Source organism: Lactuca serriola, chromosome 2 (assembly GCF_051521515.1).
Source record: "Lactuca serriola cultivar US96UC23 chromosome 2, Lser_US96UC23_V15, whole genome shotgun sequence".
NCBI lineage: Eukaryota > Viridiplantae > Streptophyta > Magnoliopsida > Asterales > Asteraceae > Lactuca > Lactuca serriola.
Genome location: NC_136409.1, coordinates 176,219,573 through 176,234,508, shown reverse-complemented (window position 1 = coordinate 176,234,508; position 14,936 = coordinate 176,219,573). Strand labels below are relative to the sequence as shown.

The 14,936-nt window shown below is 36.6% G+C and overlaps 1 protein-coding gene across 2 annotated transcripts; it reads left to right on the top strand.

Annotated features, from left to right (window-relative positions):
• The first annotated feature begins 285 nt into the window (after positions 1 to 285).
• Positions 286 to 2,795, top strand: LOC145087482 (uncharacterized). 2 transcript variants are annotated; one of them, XM_079025436.1, is made up of 6 exons: positions 286 to 674; positions 1,241 to 1,669; positions 1,744 to 1,979; positions 2,051 to 2,294; positions 2,367 to 2,474; positions 2,567 to 2,795. In XM_079025436.1, the coding sequence occupies exons 1-6, from the start codon at positions 456 to 458 to the stop codon at positions 2,687 to 2,689; spliced, it is 1,359 nt and encodes a 452-aa protein (XP_078881562.1). In that variant the 5' UTR covers positions 286 to 455; the 3' UTR covers positions 2,690 to 2,795. The 2 variants fall into 2 exon arrangements, with proteins under 2 accessions (XP_078881562.1, XP_078881563.1); XM_079025437.1 differs by lacking the exon at positions 286 to 674 and adding an exon at positions 742 to 1,106.
• Positions 2,796 to 14,936: the final 12,141 nt, after the last annotated feature.

Below are 14,936 nucleotides of genomic sequence, written 5' to 3'. Positions count from 1 at the left end.
ATATGCACGCCACAACACCCAACTTTTATTACATCACAACTTGATCAATTTTGTCATTCATATAAATTCCAATTACAATAAGATAACCGCCGATATCAAAAGTAAAAATAAAAATCACCATTACACTAGTAATCAAATACATACATTCCTTAAACTATATTTACTGATCCAACCTTACATTTCTAAAGGTAAAACTAAGAGAGTACTATTTCCAAGTCTAGCTTCCACTTTCCTACTATTGATTTGAGATTATCTTCATGTATAATTAGATGGTCCATCATCTCAATCAATTCTCCTATTCATCCACTCCTACCACAACCAATTAACGGCAGCCAACCAATTTCCCCAATTGAAAACGATGTCCAAAACAGTTTTCAACTCCAAGATGTCTTCTTTCTCTCAAATAAACATTGACAACCATTATCACCAGACTAGACTAGAGGTTTAATCATCAAATGGCTCAACATGGTTCAAGACTCGTGGTGCCAATTGACGTCACCAAGAAACCACGACAACAGAAGCTCCCCCTTCACAACCGGTGGCACCCCGACATACCACCGGTGGCTCAGGTCACTGTCGGGGAGGTTTTCCGGGTAGAAATGGTGGACTTTTCCGGTGGTGGTATCACCAAAGAATACACAGCCGAAGACATCAAATACTCCGATCAGTCTGTTGTGAGTCATCATGCTTTTAAATCCGTTCAATTTCAACCAATCACAATTAGGCCCAATAACCCAATTAACAATTAAGCCCAAAATGGAGTCAACGTCTCCCTGAAAACGATTATCATATTATCATATTATCATTATCATATCTTCTTAGTTCTTTAGTTTCTTACTTACACACAGACACATTACACATAGTCACAATTCACAAAAAATTCATCTATGGCTCCTAGAACACCAAAACTAGTGGTACCTATTGACCTAAAAAAGAAGCCATGGGAGCAAAAGCTACCATTACATAATCGTTGGCACCCTGAGATACCACCGGTTGCCGCCGTTAAGACCGGAGAAGTTTTCAGGGTGGAGATGGTGGACTGGACCGCAGGTGCTATAAAAGATGACAATTCCGCTAGTGATGTTAAACACTTAGACCTTTCGACTGTAAGTGTAGAGAATTTGTATGGAATTAATTTATAAGATAAGTCAACTCTCGGGAACTGTATGAATCATAATAATTTATTAGTTTCATAGATTCTGTATGTAAATATGATTTGATAAATAAAATCGATTTTCAGGTGCATTATCTGAGTGGGCCGATTAGGGTTGTTGATGAGGAAGGAGAAGCGGCTAAACCAGGGGATCTTCTTGTGGTTGAGATATGCAATTTAGGTCCTCTTCCCGGCGATGAATGGGGGTTTACGGCGATTTTTGACAGAGAAAACGGTGGCGGGTTTCTCACTGATCATTTCCCTTGTGCCACGAAAGCAATTTGGTATTTTGAAGGAATATATGCTTACTCTCCTCATATACCTGGTGTACGTTTTCCGGGTATAACACACCCTGGAATAATTGGAACTGCGCCTTCAATGGAACTTCTTAATATATGGAACGAAAGGGAGAGAGAGCTTGAAGAAAATGGTCTAAAATCATTAAAGTTATGTGAAGTTTTACATTCAAGGCCATTGGCGAATCTCCCATTAACAAAAGGCTGTCTTCTTGGCAAGGTACTGGAATAGTGTAATGTAATGTAATCACTACTACGAGTAGAGAAAATGTTTACTAATTGAGACCTGTATAGATTCCAGAAGGAACTCAAGAATGGGAGAAGATTGCCAATGAAGCTGCAAGAACGATTCCAGGAAGAGAAAATGGAGGAAACTGTGACATTAAGAATCTTAGTAGAGGTTCAAAAATTTACCTTCCAGTGTTTGTTGAAGGTGCTAACTTTAGTACAGGTGATATGCACTTCTCACAAGGCGATGGTGAAGTTTCGTTTTGTGGGGCGATTGAGATGAGTGGATTCCTTGAGCTCAAGTACAATCATCTATCTCAAATCTCATAAACCGCCATTGATAAACTTTGTTCTAATTTTAACTGGTTATTAGGTGTGAGATAATACGAGGGGGGATGAAAGAATACCTAACTCCAATGGGACCTACTCCTCTTCATGTAAACCCTATTTTCGAGATCGGACCAATGGAGCCTAGATTCTCAGAATGGCTTGTATTTGAAGGAATAAGCGTTGATGAAAGTGGAAGACAACATTACCTGGATGCGAGTGTTGCTTATAAGCGTGCAGTTCTGAACGCGATCGATTATCTCTCCAAATTTGGGTACTCGAAAGAACAGGTGAAATTCAAATTCCTTGAAGATAATCGCAAACACTGTGATGATATGATTTGAATTCATGGTGGATTTTAGGTTTATCTTCTACTGTCGTGTTGTCCATGCGAAGGAAGGATTTCGGGAATTGTGGACGCTCCAAATGCTGTTGCTACTCTTGCGATTCCAACTGCTATTTTTGATCAGGTACTTTACTTGCATCTGAACTTCGACATACCTGATAATAATCATGTAGAAATGACATAATCAGGAAGTGATCTTCTTTGAATTTGTTGCAGGATATTCGTCCGAAGACTAAGAAGGTGCCAGTAGGGCCACGGGTGGTGAGAAATCCAGATATTCCGAGATGCAGTTACGATGGGGATTTACCCATAACAAAAAATCCTGGTGCAACAGGTTGAATGGGACATGATGTATTTCGATGTTGGGAAAATGAACAAACTATGGAAACTGTTTTAAAAATACCATTAAACTAAATTAATGCTATCAAAAGGTAAATATGAAAAACTTTGGCCTAAATATGAAAAACTTGCATAATCTTCTTCTTTCTAGGTTTAAGGCTTTAACCTTCTTTTTGGTCTTGACATTTGAAGTACCTAAATATGAAAAACTTGCATTAATTAATATTTTTCAGCGGGATTAGGTTTAAGCTTCTTTTTGGTCTTGACATTTGAAGTACCTAAATATGAAAAACTTGCATTAACTAATATTTTTCAGCGGGATTAACGAGTAGGATAGGTCATTTTCCTTTTTTGGACATTTTGATTTGTTATGACCCCCGGCTTTGCAAATGCTACAGGTCATAAGCACTCATTCTTGGTAATCTTTGGCCTATTTTCTAATTGACAAAACTGCACAAATGGTCCCTGTGGTTAGCTGAAAATTGTCATTTTGATCCAAAAAGTTTGGACTAGCACCAAAAGTCCAAACTTTTCATTTTGTTGCGAGTTTGGTACATTTTGCTTTGAACTTTTTTATAATGACGATTTTACCCTTACTTTTTTCTTTTTCATTATTTTTAATTTATTTAAATGCTTTTCTAATTAAAAGAAAAATAAAAAAGAAAAATTTTCCTTTATATTTTATTTTTATAATAGAAAATCTCTCTCTCTCTCTCTCTCTCTCTCTCTCTCTCTCTCTCTCTCTCTCTCTCTCTCTCTCGATCTTGTATGAATGGATGAATGAAAGGGCTGTTGATTTCTGAAGATAATCAATGTTTTGAATGAACTTCTCAAAATTGGACTTCAGTTTAAGCATAATAAAATGGTGTATACTTAAGTCTTCGATTTCAATAGAAGGGAGAAAGGAATGAAAGAGTGTTCGTCTTCACCAGAAAAGAAAACCACCAAAATATAAGAGCACCACAAGCACTACCATCAGGAACCAGTCTCCTAGAAACTTCTAATCTGAATACCCTTGATTTTCAGGCGAAGACAAAGAAATCCTCCGATCTGAAAATGACACATAATCGACAAAAAGATCCCCAGATTCTCGGTCGAAACCTGATTGCCACCTTCCCCATTTTCGTTTTCTGAGTCAAGCTGTCAATTAGGGTTTTTGTTCAAGATCTGGATTAGCAATTAGTCATCACTGCCTAGAAAACTCTAGCAATCAACAGCCGTCGGCATTCTGACGAACGCTAGGGTTTCAAACGGTGATGTCGTCGAATCTATCTCTAACCCTAATCAAAATTCATCTCTACAATCGAGATTTGAAGCCGAAACCAGATTTGAAGGCACGGTATCGATTTCTGGAATGTATATGTTTGTTCGTGTTTCAAGGAAAGAAATCGATTTCTTTCCCCTAAATTCTTGCATTTGTGTATTAGCTATGAGATGAACACAAGATCTTCATCTTCATATTTCTCTTGATTTCCTCATCTTCATCTGGTTCCTAAATATTCATCTTGTCCAGCCTTGTTTGTATGTGTATGAATCAGGGAGAGAGAGATAGAGATAATATGAATCTAGTTCAAATCTTCATCATATGGTGGTGGTGATGTTACATTTTTCTGAAAATCATAATGATCAAGATGGGTTTTTTTTTGGGGGGGAGAGAGAGAGAGAGAGAGAGAGTTACTTTTGTGTTTATTTTTAATTGTTGTAATAAAAGAAAAATATAAAATAAAATAATAAGGGGTAATTTCGTCATTATAAAAAGTTTCAAAAAAATTGGACTAAACTAGCAACAAAATGAAAAGTTTGGACTTCTGGTGCTAGTCCAAATTTTTTGGACCAAAGTGGCAATTTTCAGCTAACCACAGGGACCATTTGTGTAGTTTTGTCTTTCTAATTAGATGGATGTCTTTTCCTTTTAATGTATGCTTTTCGGAGGTAAAGGTGGAATGTATGAAGTAGTAAACCACATCAAATGCCATTCATTGGCTTCAATCCATAGCTACAACATGTATATACAAGCTTATTAATTGCATTTAAATGACCAACATGGAAGTACATGTCTATTATTTGCACTACCTGCATGCATTTAAAAACATATTCATTGTAGCTACATATTCATTCACATTGTGGTTCAAATAAAAAAATGCACCAATTCCATATACACATGGTATACTTCCTACACGTGTATGTCTTAGGTGTTGTTTGTTTTTTTCTCAAAAACCACTTCTGACCACTTATTGTTGCGCCGCGCAGCACACGAGAAATACTTGGTCCTTCACAGCTGTTTATTTTTCAGAAGACTTCTGACTTAAAAACTGGTGCGTTTGTGCTTCGTGACGCAACACTTAACCATCTGCTTCAAACTTCTTCATACTTTACTTTAACTTATTGTAGCATTCTGCAGATGTTAAAAAACAAACAGACTTTTTATTACATGTTGCAGCCGTTAGGTCCCCTCTTTTACTATAGAGGGTTACAGAGGTGGTCCGCAGGCTTTAAGCATTTTCGCTTCGAAAAAACAAACGGAACCTTAGAGTCTATATTGACTACATAAGCATGAGGTCCGTAAATTGCTTCAAACTCATGGAAACCACTTGGCCTGATATCCTAAAATCTGTCAAAATTCCCAAACAATTAAATATAATTATCTTTATAAATTACAGGGTAAAGTGGTCCCAGGAATGACCAACATAGTCAAAATTTAACAAAATTACCAAAATGGTCAAATTTTGTCAAAATCACCAAAATGGTCAAATTTTGTCAAAATCACCAAAATAGTTTCATGGTTACTGTTAAAAAATAAGAAAAATAAAAAATATAACCAAATAAACTAATAAAGACGTTACATGGTTCCTGCTAAAAGGCCATGTAAGTTTTGAATTATATAATTACTTTTACCAATGTGCACTAATTAAAGCAAAAAAATGGCATGTACTAATTTAAATGCAAAAACAGGAAAAAAAGGAAAAAAAGAAAACAAAATATAGAGGAAACAGATAACAGTTAAAAGGACTAAATGGCAACATACTTTTTTCACATTTTAGCAAAAAAAAAGTATGTTGCTATACCAGGACCATATCTTTCCAATCAAAGGACGAATCATGGTTAGGGAACATCGCCTCATCTTCACTGTTAATTTCATCACCAACACAAAGTTTGCTCAAAAACGGGTTAACAAAATTCGTAGTCTTCATTGTCACTAAAAAAACAATTTTGGTGATTGTCGACTAGGATTTTACGGGATTCAAACTTGAAATTGAAGAAAAACTTACTTGGTATTGGGAGGGGAGAAGCTTGATTGACATCTCTTCAAGTTGTAGGTGTTAGCATTTTTTACAATTCAGTGATTTTGATACAATGGGTAATTTAATGTTGGTGTTTGATTTAGATAAAGTAGGTATCGATGTGGCATCTTTTTGGACACATCAGCATGATAAAATGGCTTCTTGGCCTGGGAAACCGGCTACTCCCGGTTACAGGGGTGTTTTACATACAATTTATCAAGTTTGTTAGCCTTGGATGACATTTTTTTAATTTAATGGTATACTAGGTGTGAGACATGTGTATTATACGGTTTTATTAAAAATAAAAGTTTAATATCAATGTATAAATATTAAATAATTTTTAAAAAAATGCTTTTACATAAATATGAATGATATAATAAATAAGTAAGTAATTCAATCCATACTAACAAAAAACTATTGACATATTTTAAATAATGATGTTGAAAATTAAGGTGTAAACATTAAATATTTTTTAAATTGACTTTCGAAATAAATACAAACGAAATGATGAATAAGTAATTATTGAATCTATACTAATAAAAAAATTATTGACATATTGTAAATAGTTGTTATGAATCAAAATTTTCAAATACTTCTTTGAATATGGTGTTTTTTTTCATTTATTATGGTAGAGATAAAGATGTATTATACACATATATTTATTTATAAAATTTGAATAAATAATACATTTGTTGGAATTCAAATTAAAAGTCCAGAAAATTAAAGTTATGTTTTGATATCAAATATATAATTAAATACACGACATTAATTGTGTCGTTGGAGCAGTCATTGAATTCAAATATGTTTGTAAATTAATGAACATTTAAATAGAATAAATACTTTACATATATAATAGTAGATTTATTAATTAGTGGAATTGATTATTGATTAATAAAAAAATAAAGATGTAACACCCGGAATCTAGAAGGTTAATTGTGGAATTATGCCAATTTCAAGTTGAACTCGGCGAGTTGGGGGAGCCAACTCGGCGAGTTAAAGATGAAGAATCATGGATTTAATGGGTCTACTCAACGAGTTGAGGAGCCTCAACTCGATGAGTAAAAGTTGGCTTAACCGCGGAGTTTAATGAGACAACTCGACGAGTTGAGGAGCCTCAACTCGACGAGTTGGCCACTCAGAAGGAAACCCAAATTTTAGGGTGTTGCACCCTATTTGAATAACTTAAGTCCCAGGTGTTGGCCTCATTTCCAGCCTCCATAGCCCCTAACCCTAATCTCGAAACCCTAGAGCCTCCTTAAGTGTTGTGAGCTCATTGTTGGTGTGTTTTGGTGTATTTGAAGATTATTGAAAGAAGAAAAGCTTGATGCAAAGTGGTGTTTCGAGTAGGAGCTTTCAGATTTGGGTTCTTTGCTTCATTTCCAACACATTTCGGGTATAAAGTCTTAACCTTGCCTAATATTTGATTAGATCTCCTTATTTTGGGTTTTATGGTGTTTTGGCCTCTTTTGGGGGTATATGATGGAGTAAAGTCATTTTAGGTGTTGTTCTTCCATATTTGGGTTGGTTTAGGTACCATTGAGCTTAAAGGTGCAAACTTTATGAGGATTTTGGTGTCATGCATGCATTAAGTCAATTATTAAGTCCATTCCAAGATTAAGAGCTTCATTTACACTTGCATGAACGTAAAGTTGGCAACTTTACGTGGTTTTCCAGCTCAAGGAAGTCAGATCTATGTTTTGGAGTCATGACCTCATGGATTAAGTGCTTAATGTGTTAAGTGGTGGGTTTCTGACGAACTCGGCGAGTTTGTTGGATAAACTCGACGAGTTGGCTAGGTTTTCCCCGACATTTTCAGATTGATAGAGGAACTTGGCAAATTGGTGGGTCAACTCGGCGAGTTGACTTGGTTTTTCCCGATTTGTGCAAATTGATGGAGAAACTCGACGAGTTGAAGGACAACTCGGCGAGTTGGGTTAACTTGGACTGTTGACTTTGACTTTTGACTTATGTAGGTGACCAAGTTTGTCCCAAGGGGTGTTTGTGGTAACCTGATTTGGATTTAAGGAAAATATGGGCTTAGGATAAGACCCATATGGGTTTGGGCCCAATTCGGAAAATTGGGCCATTTGTGGCTCTTTGTGAATCTTTTGGTTTTGGGCCTCAATTTTGGTTCATTTTGGGTCAGGGGTAAAATGGTTAGTTTACCCAAAGTAAGGATTATGGATTTTAGTGTGGAACCCAATTGCTAATTGGGTGGGTTGTTGGTATTGATAGCTCGGGAAGCCGGCAGGGCAGCAACTAGGGATTTCTTTCGGGGAGCTTCTACATTCGAGGTGAGTCTTCATCACTGTGCTTATGGGTCGAAGGCACCAATGCCCACCCTTTTGGATTGTTATCTTGGTTTATCGTATGCTTGTATGTTGTAGTGATCTGTTAGATCGGTATCCTAGTAGATAGGATGTTGCTATGTTGTGGTGATCTGTTAGATCAGTATCCTGGTAGATAGGATGATGCTATGCCTAGTGATTTGTAAGATTTGTCTGTTGACTGGTTATATATTAATTGTTATGTATATGTCGACATGTGTGTGTGGTTGGGTTGAGGCGGTCATGCTCTGAACTGAAGGCTAACAAACCCAGGGCAGTCCGGATAGACTGAAGGCCTGCGAGGCGAACCAGTCATGCCGAAGGCCCGAAGAACGTCCAGACAAGCTATAGGCTCGGTGAGGCGGTCCAGACATACTGAAGGCTGACAAACCCAATAAATAATAGGGGTACAATGGACTCCAAATACACTGTTTTAATGCACTAAAAGTAGTACTGTGCAGGCAGGGTCGAACCACAGAGACACAAGATAAAAGTCTATACCTCTTTGCGCAAGGTACTTTGGTCACAAGGGAGTTTTGTTTGCAAAAGTAAAATAATAAAATAACAATATACTTTAAAAGCATGCACAAAATGAAATAAACTTGTAAACAATTTGATTGAATGGTTCTAGTTCTAGTTATCAATGTTGTTGTTCAACTTGAATATGACTTGATGCGTTTCATGATTGCTATTTGTAGCACCTGGTTCCTGGTATGTATTTTATTTAAGTATTTTGCATTTTTGGCCTGGGACTCGGCGAGTTAAAGGCCCAACTTGTCGAGTAGAAGCGGATTTGATGCGGGATTTAAACGACGGACTCGTCGAGCCGGCTTCCGGACTCAACGAGTAGACTCTAACTGGACAAAACCCTAATCTAAGGGTTTGCACCCTATTTAAGCATCTCATCCAGCCACCCTTCGCCCCTATTGCTTCCAGAAACCCCCATAGCAAACCCTAACCGTTGTGTAAAGAGCTAAGGCATTTGTGGTGCTTTTTGGTGATTTTTTATCTCAAAGAAGAAGGAAAAGCCTAGAGGAATCAAGAAAAGACCAAAGGAGTTCAAGTTTGTGCATCATTTACAGTTCCTATAAGGTATAAAGTCGATACCTTGCTTGTTCATTTGCTAGATCCCTTTTTGGGGATATTTAGGACTTTTATAAGCCATTCTTGGTAACCAAACATGATTGCAAGCATGGTTGGGGTTGAGGCTTCGGATCTAGGTCCATGAAGGAGTTACAAGGCAGAAAAGGGCTGCTTTTGCACCCATGGAAGCCTCCAAGCAACTTAAGAGTTTCTTTTACAGCCTTTAGGCTCAAAGTCCCATGCATGCACGTAAAGTTCGTAACTTTACATGCTATATCGAGTTTAGGGACCCAAATATATCATTTTGACAAGAGTTGTACACCAGAAATCGAAGAAATAGACTTGGACAGTATCGAATCGACGAGTCGTTCTTGGGACTCGGCGAGTCCGAGGTTAGACTCCCCTTTTTTGTTATGGGTCAAAGAGACCCAATGGAGTGCTGGAAAGGTTTTAGAGGGTACGGGGGAGTGAACCAATGTATTGGGATAAGCCATAGTCATCGAGTTCATAGGACTCGCCGAGTGCATGAGCAGACTCGGCGAGTCCAAGGCAATCTCCCAACTCTTGAAGATGAACTCGACGAGTTGTTCATACAACTCGGCGAGTCGGATGAAGGTTCATTCGAGGTTGTTTTAGAAGGAGAATTTATCGAGTCGTTGCCAAACTCGACGAGTAGAGGCGTGAAGAAGGACATATGAAAGGATAGGGACTCGACGAGTTGGCGGCCCAACTCGGCGAGTCGGGTCAACCGGAAGTTGACTTTGACTTTGACTTGGACTTTGTCAGGGGTAAAATAGTCATTTTACCCTAAGAGTATATATCAGATTCTGATTGAGTGTTTTGTGGGGATTATAACCGGAGGATTTCCAGAGCAGCAGTAGACAAAGATTTCCCGCACAAATTATTAGCAGCTACTCGTATGAGGTGAGTTACCTTCTAGTAGCGGTGGGTCAACGGCCACAATGTCGGCCCACCAGTAGGAGTTGTATGTTGGATGATTGTCTTTGTGATATCATCTAGGTTTGCTACTACCTGATATGTTATATGCTGGCATGATATGTTATATGTGATAGTAGTAGAGTTCGGTTGTTAGGACCGAAGGGTAGGTCAGACACCCCAGATATGTCTGACAATACGTGATGATATCTATATATGTTGGCATGATATGTTATATGTGATAGTGGTAGTAGGAGGAGAATAGTCCCCAAGTTCAGTTGTTAGGACCGAAGGGTAGTTTGGACACCCCAGATATGTCTGATAGTATGTTTATGTTATGATATATGTGATAGTAGCAGTAGGGGGTGGAATAGTCCCCGAGGGTCGGTTGTTAGGACCGACGGGTAGGTCAGCACCCCAAAATGGCTTGACACAGGTAGGTCATGATGGGTTTTGGTCCTAAGAACATCCTATGTGCTCATACAAACCCTAATGCTTGGATCTAGGTTTCTCTATTGTACATGCAAGTTATCCAAGACTATAAACCCTAATTCTAACATACAAGTAATCATATTAACATGAGAATAGGTTTAAGATGTTACCTTGATTGTTATGTAGCAATAACAATCCCAAATCTCCTTGTATTGACTTTGGAAGGCTTAGAGTCACAAGTGTCACTCCTCTAATGGTTCACAAACACCATAAGCAAGAGGATGAAGAGGAGAGAGGATGGAGGCTCCCCAAAAACGTCTACAAACCCTAGAGAAGTCTTAGCCACGTTTTTGGTCATAAGGGATCTCTTTATATAGGAGGCAATTAGGGTTATCTAACAAGGAAACCCTAATTTGGATGCTTAAGCCCTAAGCAACCCATGGAGCCCTTTCCTTAAGGCCTTGGACGATTTCATATGGGCTTCCCCCATAGAATTCGTCCACCTTATAATAAAAGGCAATCCATGGCCCAAATTGCAATTATCTTATAATTACAATTCCAGTCCCTTAAGTTTAATTAATCTCTTTTAGTCACAAAACTAATTACCAATTAATTATTGACTAATATTAATTAAACAATATGATTTCTCCTTTAATATATTACTCCCATAATATATTAATAAATCATATTTAATCCTTTCTCTCCATAATTCATCCTATCAACTTGCTTTGGTGAAGGCAACCCAAAAGGACCATGCACCATCGGGTCAAGTACATACCAAAATAGTTATGGACTTAGACACTAATCCAACAGTCTCCCACTTGGATAAGTCTAATAACTATTATGCGTATGACTTCCGATCCTGATCTGCAATCGTAGCTTTCCAAAGCCGTTGTCAACTCTGATCCTATCAGATACGCGTGTCCTTAGATAAGGGATCATATATTCCTCCATTCTAGATATCATATAAGATATGATTTCAAATCATTCTCTTTGTACTATATCTCGATTCCCGATTTATGACGACTGACTAATTGAACAAATCAAATTAGCCCTATCCCGGCCGAGCATTTACGTTTTGTCATCACTAAATCATCGAGGGGCCCAAAGATATCGCTTTTATCCTACTTTGGATAAAAGGAACGGATAAACTTTGATACAATGCTTGCTTGCACTCACTCACCGAATTACACACAATAATATGTTTTATAACACCAAGTTACTAGTGCGTTTACATATTATCAATGTGCAACCGATTTGCAAGATACAACTCACACATCTCGGTTTCAAGAATATAAGATGTTATCGTCTCACCAATCACTCGTGATACAATTCATGGAGTGATCCAAGTGCGTGTGGGTTTAATCCAATGCTCAAATTCATATTCATAAGCACTCATGAACGTTGCAACTAACATTTGCTTATGTCTAATACTTTTTTAGACATTCCACACACCAATTCACGACAGTCTTCATTCATACCTACTTCCAACATATGAACGACTGTGGCCCGTTCGAATAATTCGATTATTCTAAATAAATTCAATTATTCTGGAAGTCAAAACATGCAAATGTGAAACACAAGAATAATACTAATCTCATATGGCCTCAAACCTTTGAGTATAAATAAAACTCCTTTTATTTATCACCATATCGATTACTCATTATTTGTCGTTTCGGGTAATCAACTTCTTACTTGAATTATTACCCTTGTCCCATGCTCTTAGCATGCATACAATGTTTACCTATGGTTCTTACTTTCGTGAAATAGATCAAATTGAACACATTTCCAATCATTCTCATTTCACAACTCCAAATCCTTTTTCATAAGTGTGAGAATATCAAATTCTAGTTACTTATAAAATATGCTAGATTCTAACATTCTATGCAATGATCCTTTCGTAATGTCACTGCACCAAAGTCACAAAGACTATTGCCAATGATATTACAAAGTCCTTTATCGGAGATTGTTACAAGATAATTCCTTAGATATGATGTCTCTCACTCAAAGTACATTCCTTTGAACATCCTTTTGCATAAAAGTTTCTAATCTAGACATAGATTTTCAATATTCAATTCCCAATATGGACACGCTTCCATATTTTCCATATGACAACTCATTCTTAATAGAATCTTATCTATTCGTAATGATGTCGATATGGTCCATCCAATATCATGCTTCCAACTACTCACAAGCAACCAATCCTCGTCGAACTTTGGATTGTTCTTTGATAGTTGTTTAATTATTTTAGTCAAAACCGATTCTAGTCCCTTTTCCCTCTAAATGCGCTAGACATTTGGAAAATTTTAGAATGGTCAAATATTAAAGCATTTGCAATCGATCCTATACCCGAAGCGTATGGGACACGATGCATAATGTTTTATTTGCTATGTTCTCAAAATTCGAATTGCGAAGAGGAATGCAGTAATCATAATCGAAATTTTAAGAACACACTATGTACCTTTGACTAAATTTTATTAACATTCCACAACCTAAGCCTTTAGATTTGAAATGAAGCATAATATTCTCTCCCTTAATTATAGCAAAACAACTTTACAACCCTTACGACTTTGCAAGGTATAACTCTTGTTTTCTATAATTAATATTTCCAACTTGCAATACGTGCCTTAATAATCATACAATCATAACATTTATACTCCCACTATCATGATGATTATTATAAACATAACACTTATGCTCCCACTAGCTTTGACACGTCATCAAAAACATCTTAACTTTCAGAAAAAACAATACTTATTGAATTTCTTAAGTTCATGTTTCTAATACTTAGTGCTTTGATAATCTTTTATCAAGGCTTCTTATACACTTTTGCCTTAGATAGTTCATATGTGTGTCTAAACAATTAAGACTAATTGCCAAACCTCACAATTCAAATCATGGAAAGGGATACCGTAACCATAATTGAATTCGAGAATGCAATTTTACAATCACTATCTTCTTAAAATCTTTCTTAGTGAAAGCATTTCCTCACAATAATTTTCATGAAGGAGGAAATCTTATGACACTTGGATTTAAAATGGTGTATTTGTTCCTATCCATGTGAATTTGTTAAAACCAAAGTTCACGACAAATTCAATCTCATATGGACCGAACTTTCTTAATCTTTATTTCTTGCCTTATGGTAGCACAGCTGCCCACCATGTCTTCCAAGTAGCTAAGCAGCTCACCCTTTCCTATCAATGTACTCTTCATTGATCAAGGTCCTTGCCTTTTATGCATTCGAACGAGAACTCATAGAACTCATATGCATAATTAACTCAATTGGAACGGCATAGAAACAAAATAATGTCAACACGATAGATTGTAAACCTCAACTCGTGTGCTAGTGATTATCGATAAGGTTTATTTGATTTGTTCTTGAAACCTTTCAAGACCATTAAGGCTCCCACTGACTCCTTGACATATAAGATTCTTTTGTCAATGAACATTTCTTGACAACCAAATATTCAAGAGTTAGTGTAGCTTTTATAAAAACACTTCATAAATTGGTCCTAGTTTATCTTTGTCTTATTCAAGACATCACAACTTTCCACATTTGATGAATGTTATAAACCTTCTTAATACTTATCACTCAATTTCACAATCTTAACTCTAAGACTTGTTTTTGGAACGAAGTATGATTGACTTCTTGATTTAACCATCTCTTCAATTCTTAGACATACAATTGTACTAAGACTCACTTAGAGGATCAATTGAGATATGGTTCTTAATCATTAAGACCCATCATAAAGCATAAAAGGTACTCTCCCTTCTTCTTAGAATAGAGAAACTTTTATCTTTCTGCCTACTCGATTCTTCTTATTCGTTCTACCATTGATTTAAACCTTTTTCAATCAATCTAGAATTACACTTAATCTTGTAAGTATAATCACATTTACTAAACCTTTAGTAAATCATGACGAATATCTTTGTTACTCTTATAGTGGACTTGATCAACACACAACTTTGTGTACTCAATCTCCTAGTCCCTCACTTAACACTTTGTCAATGAATTAGTCTAATTTCCAAATATGAAATTTCTCATTCATCACGCAACCAAGTTGCATGATTCCAAGTTTCTGTCCAATTGAAACTTGGGCGATGAGAAACTCTCCCTATTTGGTAAATTCTTGACATTTCCATAACATAATAAGAACCAAATCCATTATTGCTAATAATAGAAACATT

Coding starts and splice junctions, on each gene's coding strand:
- LOC145087482 (XM_079025436.1), top strand. CDS start 456: ATGGCTCAACATGGTTCAAGACTCGTGGTGCCAATTGACGTCACCAAG. Junction 1,670..1,743: donor AAGGCTGTCTTCTTGGCAAG/GTACTGGAATAG, acceptor AGACCTGTATAG/ATTCCAGAAGGAACTCAAGA. Junction 2,475..2,566: donor CAACTGCTATTTTTGATCAG/GTACTTTACTTG, acceptor AATTTGTTGCAG/GATATTCGTCCGAAGACTAA.